Genomic DNA, 16,768 nt, shown 5'->3' with positions numbered 1-16,768 from the left:
GTAAAAGCAATTCTGAAAAAAATTAGAGATTGGTCATGAGAAAGTATTTTGAAGTACGACTGTCATGACTGTACGCATGTACGGTAAGCTTAAATTTTTTTATTTAATTTTAATTTTAAGCTTATCATCTGACCCTGATTAACTACTACTTACACGAGGAGCTTGTCCTCAAATGTCGTTCTGAAGTACTCTTCTAAACTAACAGACATCTTGAATTTGGTTTTGTATCAAATAAAACAAAAAATAACTTGAAATTGACGGGTCCAAAAATCACTCGACGTTCAGAAAATTTCACAGCTTCAATCGCTGCTTAGCAACTATCCAGAGGGCGGTATGACAGGTCAACATGGGTCACTCAGGGGTCAAATGTCACAGCTGCTGAACTTCTGCAGAAATGGCTTGTCAAGGAAGAATGTTGGTGCAACGTTCAGGTCTTTTTCTACGAAATAAGGGATGTGTCAGCCAATTGCAAACAATAAATAGGTAATTCATATATTCAAGCAAAAGATCAATTTAGTTTTGTTGTCAGAAAGATATCTAGAGTAAAACAAACTGTGACAAAACATGTAGTGTTTTCAATGTTATGATTATCAATATCATTCTGCCAGAATTTCTGGAATTTATAAACTTCAACTTCAGTTCAAAGTGCAAGTTCAATTCATGCCATTGTCATGATACTTGTACTATTTTTTATACTATTCAATGTATTTTAGGCGATCTTTTCCTTTAAACCACCCTCACTATATAAGGACTAAATTATTGTCTTTTGCATCAAGGTTTTATACTTTTGCATCAACATGATCAAGCCAAGGTCAGGACAAGGTTTTATCAAGGGGTTGACAGTGATTCGCCGATTCTCCAAATTTGGCCAAATACGGGCAAATTTGCACGCTACGGTATGCTATACAGAAGTTGCAGGGAATCACAAATTTGGTACCAGCATGCCATGGGCGCCGCCATCTTGGGAAAAGGGGGTGCTGGCGACCGGCACCCCCGAACGCGCCCAGCAGTGCCAGTGCCAGCACCATGACTACGCGTAACAGTACGCGTTCCCGACTGTCAATCATCAAGGGTCAATCACCTCGAGCTGGCGATATTTGAATAGACTATTGCCAAGTCTTACGTATAAGCGCGAAATTAAGGTTAATTTTTGTGATTGAAACAGTATTTTTCTTGTATAAATCTTGGTCTGGAGAGTGGGATTGTTGGTCGATTTGATGTATTTAAGGGGGTACTACACCCCTGTCCAATTTTGTGCCTATTTTTGCATTTTTCTCAAAAATTATAGAGCATTGGTGACCCGGGGGGGGGTCACTCGCATAACAAAGTGGTACGCATGCTCGTCCCCAAAAACATCGAAAAAGGGTTGATTTTTGGCCTTGTGGCGGCGTCGCCGTTTTAGAAAAAAGGGTGCTTTTCAGGTAAAGTTTCGACGTTTAGGGTATATTTTTTCAACTTCAGTGGGTTTGTTTTATAATTTACGCCTATTAGGGGTCCATTTTAGTTTCTTACGGGTTTCTTAGGGGTAAGCTTTACAGAGTCTTACGCCAATAAGGGGTGAAATCTTTCCACACTGATTACGCCATTTAGGGTCCATTTTTGAGGTGCTGGGATGAGCATGCATGTAATACCACTTTGGTATGCGAGTGATCCCCCCGGGATTGGTGACAAGTAAGATATGTATATTATAGGGGCAAGGACTACAACTGCTACACTGGAAATTTTATTTCAGCACAGACAAAGGTTGTGGAGTTACAGTCAAAAATGAGGGAAAACCAATATTTGATCAATAAATCAATAACTACTTGCCTTGAGTTCCTGAATTTTCAGTGCAGTAGTTGTAGTCCTTGCCCCTATAATATACATATCTTACTTACTTGTCACCAATGCGCTATAATTTTTGAGAAAAACGCAAAAATAAGCAAAAAATTGGCTAGGGGTGTAGTACACCCTTAATAAATTAAGTTAATGGATGCGCTAAAAATATTATTAAAAGCATTAAAAACAGCTATTCAACATTTGAAAAAAATACACTGTAGCAGGCTTGAAAAGGTCTAACCTTGGTTGCAGCAAGCCGTGATTTTCACGGGTGATTTTATTTCTTGAACGCTGAGCACAGGCGCGATGCAGCGGTAGAAATCGCGGTAGTGTTCCAGGCCCTCGCGATGGCAGGGTAATGGCGGCATCCATAGTTTTATTACATTTATCCTCGAGTGACGCTTCCCAATCTTTATTTATTCCCTGGTTTTATACATAATTTTGCATCAAGATTCAAGGTTATTTTGTTGCCAAACACTTTGAAATTGAAGTCGAGGTTTAATTTAATATTGGAAGGAGGACAGGGCTTCAATAAATGAGGGAAATTATATGGTTAAAAACATGGTTAAACCAACTTTTTGAAAACAATTGAAAATGGCTATTCTACTAGGGAGGTCGTTATTGTATCAAAAAACTATTATTAAAAAAATGATCGTTCATAAAATTGGCATCACTTCCGTCACATGATGATAAAAAATGATCAGATGAGTGGAAAATAGCAAAGAATTTGTGAAATGAGGGAATTTTTTTTCGAGAAATTCCCTGTCTTGAATAAATGCAGAGTTGCGTCACGCAGTAAAAAACTGTCAAACGTGCTTGAAAATGCTTGATACGCGAGTGTAAATTACCAAAACAAGCGTACATCAAGCGCTCGTGCTACATTGTACGTGAAAGTTTTTGAGTTTGCATCACCGTTTTTGCATTTAGCTCTTTTACGTCAAAAATTGTGATAAAAACATGGATTTTTGGAACAAAATAAAGCTTGTTCGACAAAGTTTAGTTTAGTTTAGTTTAGTTTAATCTTTATTAACGTCACACTCTCACATAGAGACCAGCCAATTCTGGCATATGAGTGACAAAAAAATAATATACAATAAGTCAATAACTACATGTAGATTTCACTCTAAAATGGCTTAGGAAAACAGTACGAAAACGCTTAAATATATGCAAATTTTCCAGCTCGCTGTGCTCTCAATAGGCCCCATAGGCATAGACCTATATCTAAACCAGGGATTACTTTAACGCAAAAAAACACGCGTATTTACGCGTTCAGGCACGTTTCTTACTCCTTCAAATCCATAGTCCCAAAGTCCAATGCGTACAAAATCTTGAAAACGTATGTGTTCAGATATTGCAAGATTTGAATAGAGAAACACCCGATAATGTGCATTTATTCTCGGCAGCATCGATCCATGTATGTTTTAGTGATTGCAAGTCTCTAAAATTGTATAGTGTCAGTTTGAAATCTTGCAAATTGGGTTCGGGCCTTTTTTCTGGTTAAATGATGCACCAAATATGTCTTCAATTGGACTTTAAAGGGGTACTACACCCCTGCCCAATTTTGTGCCTATTTTTGCATTTTTCTCAAAAATTATAGCGCATTGGTGACAAGTAAGATATGTATATTATAGGGGCAAAGACTACAACTACAACTACTGCACTGGAAATTTTATTTCAATACAGACAACAGTTGTGGAGTTACAGTCAAAAATGAGGGAAAACCAATATTCGATCAATAAATCAATAACTACTTGCCTTGAGTTGCTGAATTTTCAGTGCAGTAGTTGTAGTCCTTGCCCCTATAATATACATATCTTACTTGTCACCAATGCACTATAATTTTTGAGAAAAATGCAAAAATAGGTACAAAATTGATCAGGGGTGTAGTACCCCTTAATTTTGCAAAATTTTCCCTCTCAGGGGGGAACATCCCCCTCAGACACCCCCATGGGTAGTGGATAAACAAGTGACCATTTTCGCTTCTGCTTTCGACATTTGCCAATTTAGGCCCTATGTTTAACACATTTTATAGGTCTAATGGGGAAAACGTGACAACAAAAGGCTTTATATGGACCGTCATTTCACAATTTACGGCTTTTCAACTGTTCAAACTTAAATTTTATACAGTTATAGCGCCAAAATTGTCCACCAAATCGCTTCAATTAGGTCTTCATTTTGCAAAATTTTCCAAGTTCAAAGGGGGGGGGGAACATCACAAATGGCCACTTTCACTTCTGCTTTCGACAACTTGCCGTCCACAAAAGACTCCATGGACTGCTCATTTCACAAATGTTTGACTTTTTTAAACTAACATTTTACACATTAATAGTGCCAAAATGATCCACCAAATTGCTTCAATTAGGTCTTCATTTTGCAAAAGTTTCTTACTTCTCAGGGGGCATTTTTAAATATTATTATTTCCTTCTAAAATTGCCCTCACCCCCTTCTGACTGCTCTAGATCCGCCACTGCTCCAAACAGTGGCGTCGATTTCTTTTTGACTCGGGGGGGGGGGTCCAGCACCTTTTGGAAAAATAATAAGTTTATGGTACAAAAAATTTTGCCATTTTGAAGCTAAACTGTTGAAATATGGTGCAAAAGTGGAATAAACTCGCGCGAAGCGCGCAAAATTTTGCACTTTTGGGGCTAAAATGGCCAAATTAATTAATTAATTAATTTGGTCAGAAACCCACATATAGGCATCAACATTGGGGGATGATTGTATGGACCATCCCCCAGGCTAAATATTGGGGGAGATTCCCCCCCCCCCCCCGGAGCTACGCCTATGGCTCCAAAAACACACATATTGTTAAAAATGTCTTCAAAAATAATATTATAAAAATACCCATTGGGCAATGTTTTTGACTCCTTCAGAGGAAAAATTCACAATTGAAAGAGTCAAAAAAATTTGAAAATACCCTTCAGCAAAATGCTTAAAGAAAACCTTGATCTAAACCATTTTAGGTTTGCAAATTGGGATCCAAAAATTTGGTATGTGCCAGGGGGGGGGGGCAACGATATTATAGCTGTTTAGCAGGCCGGAGCAAACAACTTTTGGCAGGCCATGAAATTTTACCCGGGGGGGGGGGGCTCATAGTTACTAGTGCACAGCCCTTACTAGATCTTTCAATTTCTTCAATGAGTAACTGATTTGTCGCAATAGCCTGTTAAATTCCCGGGGGTCACTCTTACACAAAAGTGCTTTCCACCCGCGTCTGACCACCTCTGAAATGCACCCTTAATGGCGAATTTTCACATAACCAAATTGCACCCCTTAATGGCGAAACACATGCAAAATCCTACCCCCATGTCAAAAAGAAATCTACGCCACTGATTCAGATTAAAAATAATAGGAACGGGGTTAGATAAATAACATGGAAATAGAAAATAACATGTAGAAAAACTCATTTGCATCAAAATACAAACAACATTTAACCCTTCATGCTTAGGCCTACAGTTGTATGTTTATTTTCGAATTCTATTCTTCTTGGTCTTTACTTTATCTTGGCGTTTGTGTGGAAGGGAGAGGGGAATAATAAAATTGCTATTCGGCATGGTATAATCGCCAAAATATCATGTCACCTGTTCAGTGATTCTTCCCGTTTTAGTGATCGCTCCTGTTCACTCAACTAGCGGGGGCCCGCGAAGCATGGGCCCCCGCTAGTTGCCAATATTTGCAAGTATTTTGAAGGATCGGTAGTAATTAATAGGTTTTATTTTGAAAGTAGAAGTTTTATTTTGTAATATAGGTTTTATTTTGCAAGTTGAAGTTAGTGAGTTTGTGGTTTCGCAAGATATTGACAGGCTGTGATACTAACCAATCCATCATATTTGCCTAGACTGGATAGTGCTGTTCCTAAACCTTTTTAGAGCATTTTATTAAAAAGGTGCCACATGAATACAGTGTACAAATTAAGTGGCCATCCGGTCATCCTGAAGCCCAGATTTACTGGTGGATGACCAGAAATTCACTGCAGGTTATCCGTCGGATGCCCATACTGTTATCCGTCGGATGCCCATACTTTATAAAAACTTTTTTTTAAAATATTTTCCCTTATGGAATGTTACTTGACCTAGAGCTAATTGCTAGGATCATTCATCTTCGATTTTTAACAAAATGTGTTTTTAATATATACAAAGTTCTAAATTAACTTTTAACTTTAAAATAATTTACGGATGACCAAAAATTTTGGCGGATGACCAGATTTCATGACCTGGTCATCCGCTGGATGACCTGATTTTTTTTTGTTAATTTGCACACTGCATGAATATGTAGTGGACAAGCTCAGTCATATACTCTTCAAGAGTTCAGCCATTTGAACTGAAGTTGAGAAATTTTGATGTGTTTATTTGAAATATAAACATTACTAACATTAATGTCATTTTGTACTTGAAATAATATAACCCTTACACCTATGTAGGGTCTATCATTTCTCTGTCTATATATGATCCTGACACCTAGGAGTGGGGGATGGAGGGAGGTGAAATAAAATAATAAGCACTGATGGGATTCGGAGACCTCTACAATCCTGTCCAGACTCCAGAGGAACTAACTAATATATTCTATGTGTAAAAAATAAAACATCATTAAGAAATTACTCAATCTTGTAATAGAATAAATTTTTTTTCAGGTAATAATGTCAGATGTTTGATCATAATAACACTGAATTTATATTACATCTTACATTACATTTTTGTTTCACCCGTAGGAATTATGCAAATGGTCCAGACAACTGGTGGAGTAAGTTACTACATGTGAGGAGGGTAGAGCCACCAAAGTCAGCCCATGCATCGATACTTACAAATAAAAATGTAGTCTACGAGTTACAAGGTAAGTCATACTACAAGGACATCAGGGTAGTTTCCATATACCGTATTTCCTCAAATAGTCGCCCCCTCTCAAATAAACGCCCCCCACCACTTTTTTCAACCAAGATGTTTCAAAAATGCTGATATTTCCATGCTATCTTGTGTAGTAAGCCTACCAAGTTGCTTACATGGTCGATAATAGCATCAATAATTGGCAAAAATCTGCATCGGAAACCTGGAAGTGAACCAAAAGTCAGTGTTACTAGTTCATAGTTTGTCATTTTAGCTTGAGTTTTAAGCTTACCTAATGATTTTAACATTCTGTATATTTTTTTCCTTTTTAACAGTTCACAACATCAAACCAGACAGAATGGGAGATTACATCAAATTGTCGTAAGTAGCAAGATACAAGACTTTTCAGTTGCCCGGGAGGTCACTGGTCATTGCCTAGGGTGTATCATCCTTGAACAAAAATTCATGTTAAAATGGGTCATTTTCAAGATCAAGACAATGTACGTAAAGTGAATAGAGTATCTAAAACAAGCAAATTTGTGAAAAAGGGTATTCTTGCTTGTAAACCATATACATGTATTAAGGTTCATATGAAAAGCAAATTGTATACCTTTGTGGAAAATGAAGCTTGATTCTTTAAATTATAGTTATTTGTGAGTCATTTGATTCTCACTTAATCTTTGCTGCATAAGCCAGCTCTGGACCCCCACCATGGTTTATGGCCGTGCTCTGCCCTCGCAGAAAAATTTCAAACAACGTTCAAGTTCCCAGAAAGGAAACCACTACCCTAGCGTAAACATTTGTAAAAAAATATACCAAGGATCAAGTTAGATTTGAGCAAATTTGTTTGCGAGAATCAGTTCGAGGATTCTCGCTCGAAATTCTAGCCCTGATACAGTATCAGTACTCAGCATGTGTCAAACTTCACAGATTATTAACATATTTTGTCCACAGGTATCAATTGTGTCTTTATCATGTATGTAATATGGGTAATTGCTTTCAGAGATCATCATTTGAGGAGAGTACATGAACATGAGGAATACCCATGCAAGTTGTTTGGTAGTTGGAGCACAGCATTTGGTCATCAGGATCAAGCAGGTAGGACAACCTTATCAATTTAGATCTTTCATGAAACTTCTTTACTGGTAAAAGTGATGGTTTAACTATTGATCCAAAACATATGAATATATTCCTACCTTGTAATTTTTCAGATGGCCCTCCGATCTTTCCTCAGCGAGAGTGAGTCTGTGATGTGCATCAGGTCATGATTTTTTTACATCAAGACTATCTTCACCTGGTTGCAGACTGTGGATCGAGATATATATATAGTTGAATGAATCCATATTACAGCTTTAACGAGTGTCGACTCCTGGAAATTTGAAACTGCCCCTGTCCTTGTTGAGAGATTGGGCTATTCCAGTTGAAATCCATATTCCCCCTGTGGAATTGAAAACATGACCTTCTCCCCCTATGGAACACATGACCTTAATCTCCCACACTGGGAGTTTGAATTTCAAAAGGGGATACATGTATGTGTGACTCTATTTGAAATCTATACCCCCCTGTGTGGAAGATTAAGGTCATGTCTTCCATAAGGGATGTATGAATTTCAACTTGAATAGCTCATTGCTCATTAATTTTGATGTAGACCTAGACCACATTGTGTTTTTTGAACTGAGTGAGTCATTAAGGAGGCAAGTTACAGGTGATTTGAAAGTGTCGTTAAGGAGACAGTTTAAATTTAAGTCAACAAGTAACTGTTGACAGCTGGTAGCATTATTAAGAAGTACCTAGACTCGATATATGCTGTTTACAACCGCACACATTGATTTGTTGCTGGTTAGGTTACTGACGACTGAAAAATAAATCATTCACAACGTGACAAGACACAAGAAACTCTGCAAGCTTAACTTTTGCCACATATCATAACTTGGTAGGATTGCGCCGAATGTTTATCCAATATGTATATATGTGACCATCCAGCACAACTGAGCCCTGAAGTCGCCAATCATCATTTTTGAGATATTCAAGCAAAATATTCTGCTTGAAATTAGCTTTAAAATGATGTATATCATGTCTATAGCACTTGACATTTAAGTAGTGAAAAATCAATAAAACAGTCAATAATTCCTTTGTTTCCTATTGTTTATTGTTAAGTTCAATGGAGCATATCTCAATAGTGGCACTGGCGACATCCGGGCTCAGTTGTGGAGGATGGTCACATATGTATGTATCCAAATTATATCAGATGTATCTAGGTTAAAAAGTCAACTTGAACACACCTGCGCAGAATCAGTTCCACTAGATTCTGAAGGTAAAGAGGGACACAAAATGAACACATAATTTTCATAGTCATCATCCACAACATTATTCACTGAGGGCATCAGTCTGCAGAAATACATAACAATGTGTGTACTGTATATCAAGTAAAAATAACTTTTGATTACAAGCCGACGACGAATGTCGGCTTGTTCTGTCTCTTCTCAATTCTTCTTCTTAAGTTAGGCGGGCAGCCTAACTTATTTCTTTCTTAAGTTAGGCGTGCAGCCTAACTTATTTTTTTCTTGCCATTTCTTTCTTTCCTCTTCTTCTTCTTCTTTCTCACAATTTGCTACTACTCCCACATCCTTGATCGGATTTCGACCAAACTCAGTCACAAGCAGTATTGGGTAGCTGGCTACAAAAGTTATGGATTTGTTTAACGTCCGAGGTCATCCAGGGGTCACAGGGTCAAATAAGGTCATTTTAATCGAAAATGCTCCTATTGAGCTGAAATTTAAATGCAATGATCCTTATGACATTCTAACCATGTTTAAAACACGTTTAAATTTATTTAAGGTCATTAAGGGGCCATGAAGGGGTCAAAGGTCAAGTTTTTCAAAATGCTCCAATTGAGCTGAAATTTAAATGCAATGATCCTTATGACATTCTAAACATTTAAAAAAAATTTAAGATTCATTTAATGTCATTAAGGGGTCATAAAGGGGTCAAAGGTCAAGTTTTTCAAAATGCTCCAATTGAGCTGAAATTTAAATGCAATGATCCTTATGACATTCTAAATATTTTTAAAACATTTTAAGATTTATTTAAGGTCATTAAGGGGTCATGAAGGGGTCAAAGGTCAAGTTTTCCAAAATGCCCTGATTGAGCTGAAATTTAAATGCAATTAGCCTTATGACATTCTAAACATGTTGAAAATATTTTGAAATTCATTTCAGGTCATTAAGGGGCAATAAAGGGGTCAAAGGTCAAGTTTTCAAAATGCTTCAATTGAGCTGAAATGTAAATGCAATGAACCTTATGACATTTTTAACATGTTTTAAATATTTTGAAATTCATTTAAGGTCATTAAGGGGGTCAAAGGTCACATTTTCAAAATGCCAGCTTTCCACGATCAAGGTATATTAAAACGGCAATTAATGAAACAGTCTTATTAAAATTAATACTATCCAGCACAATATTGCTGGTTGCTGCTTGATCAGATCGTCACAATCATCCGCTTAACTTACCTCGTGCCCTTGCAAAGGGCACAGTTACTCTAGTTAAGTTAGGCGGGCAGCCTAACTTATTTCTTTCTTGGCATTTCTTTCTTTCCTCTTTCTTCTTTCTCACAATTTGCTACTACTGCCACATGCTTGATCGGATTTCGACCAAACGCAGTCACAAGCAGTATTAGGTAGCTGGCTACAAAAGTTATGGGTTGTTTAACGTCAGAGGTCATCCAAGAGGTCACAGGGGTCAAAAAAGGTCATTTTAACCGAAAATGCTCTGATTGAGCTGAAATTTAAATGCAATGATCCTTATGACATTCTAAACATGTTTAAAACATTTTAGAATTTATTGAAGGTCATTAAGGGGTCATAAAGGGGGTCAAAGGTCAAGTTTTTCAAAATGATCCAATTGAGCTGAAATTTAAATGCAATGATCCTTAAGACATTCTAAACATTCAAAAAATATTTTAAATTCATTTAAGGTCATTAAGGGGTCATAAAGGGGTCAAAGGTCACGTTGTCCAAAATGCTCCGATTGAGCTGAAATTTAAATGCAATGATCCTTATGACATTCTAAACATATTGAAAACATTTTAAAATGCATTTAAGGTCATTTAAGGGGCAATAAAGGGGTCAAAGATCGTCACAGTCATCCGCCTAACTTACCTCGTGCCCTTGCAAAGGGCACAGTTGCTCTAGTTGCCATTTCTTTCTTTCCTCTTCTTCTTCTTCTTCTTTCTCACAATTTGCTACTTCTTGCACATCCTTGATCGGATTTAGACCAAACTCAGTCACAAGCAGTATTGGGTAGCTGACTACAAAAGTTATGGATTTGTTTAACGTCAGAGGTCATGCAGGGGTGACAGGGGTCAAAAAAGGTCATTTAAACCGAAAATACTCCGATTGAGCTGAAATTTAAATGCAATGATCCTTATGACATTCTAAACATTTAAAAAATATTTTTAGATTCATTTAAGGTCATTAAGGGGTCATAAAGGGGTCAAAGGTCAAGTTTTCCAAAATGCTCCAATTGAGCTGAAATTTATATGCAACAATCTTTATGACATTCTAAACATTTAAAAGACATTGTAAGATTCGTTTAAGGTCATTAAGGGTTCATAAAGGGGTCAAAGGTCAAGTTTTCCAAAAAGCTCCGATTGAGCTGAAATTTAAATGCAATGATCCTTATGACATTCTATACATGTTGAAAATATTTTAAAATTCATTTAATGTCATTAAGGGGTAATAAAGGGGTCAAAGGTCAAGTTTTCAAAATGCTTCAATTGAGCTGAAATTTAAATGCAATGATCCTTATGACATTCTTAACATGATTTAAATATTTTAAAATTCATTTACATGTAAGGTCATTAAGGGGTCATACAGAGGTCAAAGGTCAAGTTTTCAAAATGCCAGCTTTCGACGATCAAGGTAGGCCCCTATATTAAAACGGCAATTAATGAAAGTCTTATTAAAATTAATACTATCCAGCACAGTATTGTTGCTTGATGAGATCGTCACAGTCATCCGCCTAACTTACCTCGTCTTTCTTTAGTCCAGCCGAGCAACGGCTGGACTCTTGAATCCCAGTGGTTTCTTGCACAGCCGCCATCGGCGCTGTGCATTGTTTTTACCGCGTTCTTCTTCTTCTTTCTGTCAACATCATGTCAACATCATTAAATCAGCCATCGTAGCCACATGCTTTCAGCCATGTTGATCATAGTTGGTCACTAGGACTATTGGGTGGTGCCACAGATGTCACATGATCAACTTCCCATCAAATGTCATCCACTTCCGGTCAGTGGCCAAAACGTGATTTTCACTAAAATGCTACTCCTCCCACATATAACATAGCATCGTAACGTCACTTGCACACATACATCACCTATAGCCAGTGTCTAAAAGTCCTTCACAGAATTGGGATCAAAGGTCATTAAGGGGTCACTTCCGTAAAAGTCTGAAAAATTTGTAAAAAATATTCAAAAAATCACTGTCTTTACAAATTACATAGCAGAGAGTCGCCATTAGCACACATGCATCGCTACTAGCTAGGGTCTTTAGGATGCCTACAGTTTTGGGGTCAAAGGTCATTAAGGGGTTACTTCGGTCAAAAATCAAAATTATCAAAAAAGTTTAAAAATTTTTATCTCAAAATGTAAACAGACCAGAGTAATATAATCATCATACATGAATCAGTGTTACTTGATGTATGCATGGTATTTTTATTTTGGGGGTCAAAGGTCATTAAGGGGTCACTTCCTGTTTTTAGCTAAATAACTTTAAGAATTTTTATCTCGACAATTAAACATGGTAGAATTTTTTAATTAAAATTGGAACAATACATTTTGTCGGTGTACATGAGGTTTTTTTTTTTCATTGAGGTCAAAGGTCATTAGGGGTCAAAAGGTCAATCATAAATTTAAAAAACTCAAAATCCATGTATAAGTTCCGATTAAGCTGAAATTCACCAGGAATATTCCTTATGACATCCTAAGCACTATGTAATATTTTTGCGGGGTCAAAGGTAATTAAGGGATCACTTCCGGTTCTCACAGATTCGGGGTCATAACTCATTTGTCCCTGCTGGCTGTGCATGCTCACGGCGGATCCAAACAGAAAAATGGAGTGCGCCCGCATACGTTCGATATCAACTTTGACTCGACTCAGCACGGGGCATTGCCCTCTCGGTCAACAGAGCGGATTCGCTAATCGGCGCAGTGGATATAGGAGTCCCATTTTACAGGGATCTAATACGTGAACCAAAGCATAAAATGACTTGAAATCAAAGATTACCGTAGATTACAAGGTGCTACGCCTTTGGGTAAAATGACATCAATTCTGCTTTTTCTAAATTTGATGGAATCAAGTTTGTTTGTGAACCTTCGAATGACACATACATCGTCATGATGCATATTGTACAATGATGCTTGTTTTGGAACACCGATATTATTACTAAGTCCCTCAACAGAGACTTGAGAAACATGCTATAGTCGGAACAGGGCCTAATATAACCAAGGAACACAAAATCTTTTCTAGGCCATCGCAATTTGTATCAGAACGGAACGCCAAAGTGCGGTCATTTTTCACCAGAAAGAACATCTGCACGGCAATGCAGCCATAGCAATGCGTGCGTAACACGGCAAGAGATAGGCATACCACACAGCTACACTCGGGACAAGCCGGCAAGCTCACTGAACAGGACCGCTGCGTAGGACATTCACTCAGTGCACTGTGGAATATGCATACGGTAAGTTTTATGATGTTGTTGGTGTTTTGAGATGTAAATTATTATTTTATACTACTATTATATTATCTATTTATTTGCTGGTTTAACTGATTCGGCCCATCTAATAATAAACTGGGAATTGGGAAGAAATACCAACATGAATGATCAATTCATAGAATTTACAATAAAAATTTCGGCATCATATTTGTAAGTGATTGGGCCTATTAGATGCAACAAGCAGCAGCCAACTTGCATGCTTGTAGGCCTAGTGATAATTGAATATCCACTTTGGTCTGTTTTAATTTCTTTAAAAAATATTAATATAGGCCCTACTTTTTAAAAATCTATAGAAATCAGCTACATGTTATTTTCTGTTCTCATTGTCATTTGAAGCTCTAGTCTACTGTATGTGATAATTGAATGTATGAACAATTTTTTCCTTGGTATAAATCAAGATAGATGACTCTTCTTAACTATTTTATATATTTATGTTTGTTTTGTTTTTCTATTCTTTTTTAATTTTACAGAGGATCTAGAAAGACAAGAATTGGGCTTATTGGATATCTGCTGGACAAACGGGACAAATGAAAATAACGAGATTACAGGACAGCTTTGTTGAAGCCCGAGACGGGTTTAGAAAGTTATAATATTAGAATGGTTTCAACCATTCCTTGTAAGGAAGGATTATAAAAGCAGAGAAAAATTCCATACAGCTCATTTCAGAGCTACAATAAATACAACGGCAAATTAAACAAATTCATCCGATGTTGATGTGCAATATTATAAATATAATTATTTGAAACTGATCACAAGAAATTGACACGAAGAAAGACATTTCTGGATGTTTGGAATCCTCAAGGCTGCATGATACTTTATAAATCATTGAAATATAACAGACAGTAGTTCAAGTGCTGAATCATTTGGTAAGTGTTTTAAATATAATTTTTTTTTTTTTTTTTTGAATCTTGTGTTTACAAATTATCAAAACAATTTTATGTTCTAAAATTTTCTAATGAAATGAAGACCCCGTGAAATGTCAACAGAATGTTCATAACATTTTTAAACTGTACAGTGATTGAATACTATAAGCCTTGCATGCTTGGTAGGAAATTCATTTCTTTTCAAAGAATAGGCCTGCTACAATAGCATGCATTTTTTATGTTGACTTTTATTTATATTTACATGTAGATGGAAATATGAATTATAAAGCAATTTGTTTATTGAGAAATTATTTCATATATCAGAAACAAAAATGTAACCAAGATATTTAGGAAAGCAAAATAAAGTTTCTATAAAACAAACAATAAGCAAACAAAAAGCACATTGTGCATGGTCTATAAAAATGCATTTATTAATAGTTTTTCTTCTTTTCATAATTTAGTCATTTATTGATGAGATTATTTTTCTTCACGTGATTTATAATAAAACTATATGAAATCATTATGTCAACACTCAACAGTGACTAACACAATGAATTCCATTTGCATTGCTTTGGAGAGTAATAAAAACAAACAAACAAACAAACAACAATCAAACAAAAAACAAACCAAAGAAAAAACAAACCTTTGTATTGATTTTAAAATAAAAACAAACCACATTTATAATATTTATAAACTGACTGTGTTTGACTCGTAATATTTTGTAACTTGTCTTGTCATGTGTATTTAATACCGCATGTGGTACATTTTTGTACACTCATGCTGTAGCGCTTGTACATCATGATGCGCGCATCTGTACTATCCTAGGGGTTATCAAGCGGTCAGGTTAGTGCATTGACTGTCATGTGCGCGTACCTGTACCATAACATTGGGGTTATTAGCGGTCAACTATGGGTCATGATCACTGTCATGATGTGTGTAACCAATTGTATGGAAATGATGTTTGTAAACAAAGAGTGATTCTGAGTCGAAAGGAAAAAAAAAGTGATTCTGATAGATTTTGCAAATTCAAAACTTGAACATGTTTTAAGGCCAAGTAAAATAAATAACACGTAGGCCTATAGTCTCTGCCCTCGCCGATTTTTGGAGATTTCAAATTAAACATTTTTGTAATGTTTCTTCTTTGTTCCCTTACTTTGTTTTTCTAATTGTTGGAATGAAAAGGCATGTTAAAAAGCTCTTGGTTATCATTTATAAACACATTGCATATACATGTTATTACGTGGCTTAAGTAATATGATGAATATGGCCAGTGTATGCGGTGCATCAACAACATGCGTTGCATCAGCAAATGCAAAGAACTAAAACTAGTATGTTGAACTATGCTCAGTCCATGGACCAGGGTTGGATTTCGTAAAAGTGATTAAATATTTTTTTTATTTAATATGCTGTAGGATTTCATAATACAACTGAGTTCTGACTTGGATTATTTCTTTCTTGGCGTCCAGTACAAGATGCTGTAAAACATGCGTGTTCAGTAGGCCTACTCATGCATCGCATGCATGCAGCGGTCGCCAAGAGTCGAGTTTGTGCGTGTTTGCGGCAAACACGCCGCAATTAACAGTGAAAAGGGGTGATTTAATTAAGTGATATCTCTTCATATTCTGTTGGCCTAGTTCTAATTTTTCAAAAGTTAGTTAATAACACGCCTCATTTTGTAGTAACATACATCCCCACTGTTTATTGAAGTGTCAGTCTTGAAATATCTTTGATTCTACATTGCATGTTTAGACAAACAATAAAATTAATGTGAAAGGGTGCAATTTTTTTGTGATTTTATTGTAAAAAAATTTCAAACTTAAAAACATTGTTTTATTCCAATAAATGACAAAAACATTGAGTATTATGTACCTTATAAGGCTCCTTACTTGCTTTCTGTTTTGGCACTGTTTTATCAGAGTTTGAAAGCAACTTTATCTTACATGGCCCACCGCTTCGATTATTGCGTGCAGTACAGCGATCGAGCCGTGGCGTTTAGTCAATTTCGTGCGTATTTCATCAGTGGAGAAAACAAAAACTGCACGCACGAATCGGCAAACCTAATTATCGTGTTTCAATGGGAGTGAAACTGCTGTGCGCTCGCGGTCGCAGGCGAACGCAATCAGATCTCGTTCTTCTTTCTTTCTTCTGTCAACATCATAATCAGCCATCGTAGCCACATGCTTTCAGGCATGATGACCATACTTGGTCAGTAGAACCGCTTGGTGGTGCCACAGATGTCACATGATCAACTTCCGGTCAAATGTCATCCACTTCCGGTCAATGGCCAAAACTTGGATTTTCACTAAAAATGATACATCACCCACATATAACATAGCATCATGACGTCACTTGCACACATTTATCACCTATAGCAAGTGTCCAAAAGTTATACCACAGAATTGGGATCAAAGGTCATTAAGGGGTCACTTCGTCAAAAACCCAAAAATTTGTAAAAAATATTCAAAAAATCACTGGCTTTACAAATTACATAGCAGA

The 16,768-nt window shown here is 36.6% G+C and overlaps 2 protein-coding genes across 2 annotated transcripts in view; one reads left to right on the top strand and one right to left on the bottom strand.

Annotated features, from left to right (window-relative positions):
• Positions 1 to 309, bottom strand: part of LOC140164085 (coiled-coil domain-containing protein 42 homolog) — a 33,078-nt gene extending 32,769 nt beyond the window's left edge. The window contains exon 1 of the mRNA XM_072187338.1: positions 154 to 309. Within this exon, the coding sequence (XP_072043439.1) occupies positions 154 to 209 (56 nt within the window). The 5' untranslated portion in view covers positions 210 to 309. The remainder of the gene's footprint in view (positions 1 to 153) is intronic.
• Positions 310 to 370: 61 nt separating this feature from the next.
• Positions 371 to 16,768, top strand: part of LOC140165150 (protein NipSnap homolog 2-like) — a 42,935-nt gene continuing 26,537 nt past the window's right edge. Inside the window, 4 exon segments of the mRNA XM_072188591.1 lie at positions 371 to 483; positions 6,527 to 6,648; positions 6,974 to 7,019; positions 7,642 to 7,736. Of these exon segments, the coding sequence (XP_072044692.1) occupies positions 395 to 483; positions 6,527 to 6,648; positions 6,974 to 7,019; positions 7,642 to 7,736 (352 nt within the window). The 5' untranslated portion in view covers positions 371 to 394.

This window comes from Amphiura filiformis, chromosome 11 (assembly GCF_039555335.1).
Source record: "Amphiura filiformis chromosome 11, Afil_fr2py, whole genome shotgun sequence".
NCBI classification, from domain to species: domain Eukaryota; kingdom Metazoa; phylum Echinodermata; class Ophiuroidea; order Amphilepidida; family Amphiuridae; genus Amphiura; species Amphiura filiformis.
Note: the sequence above shows the minus strand (reverse complement) of the source record. Positions and strands in the feature narration are given on the sequence as shown.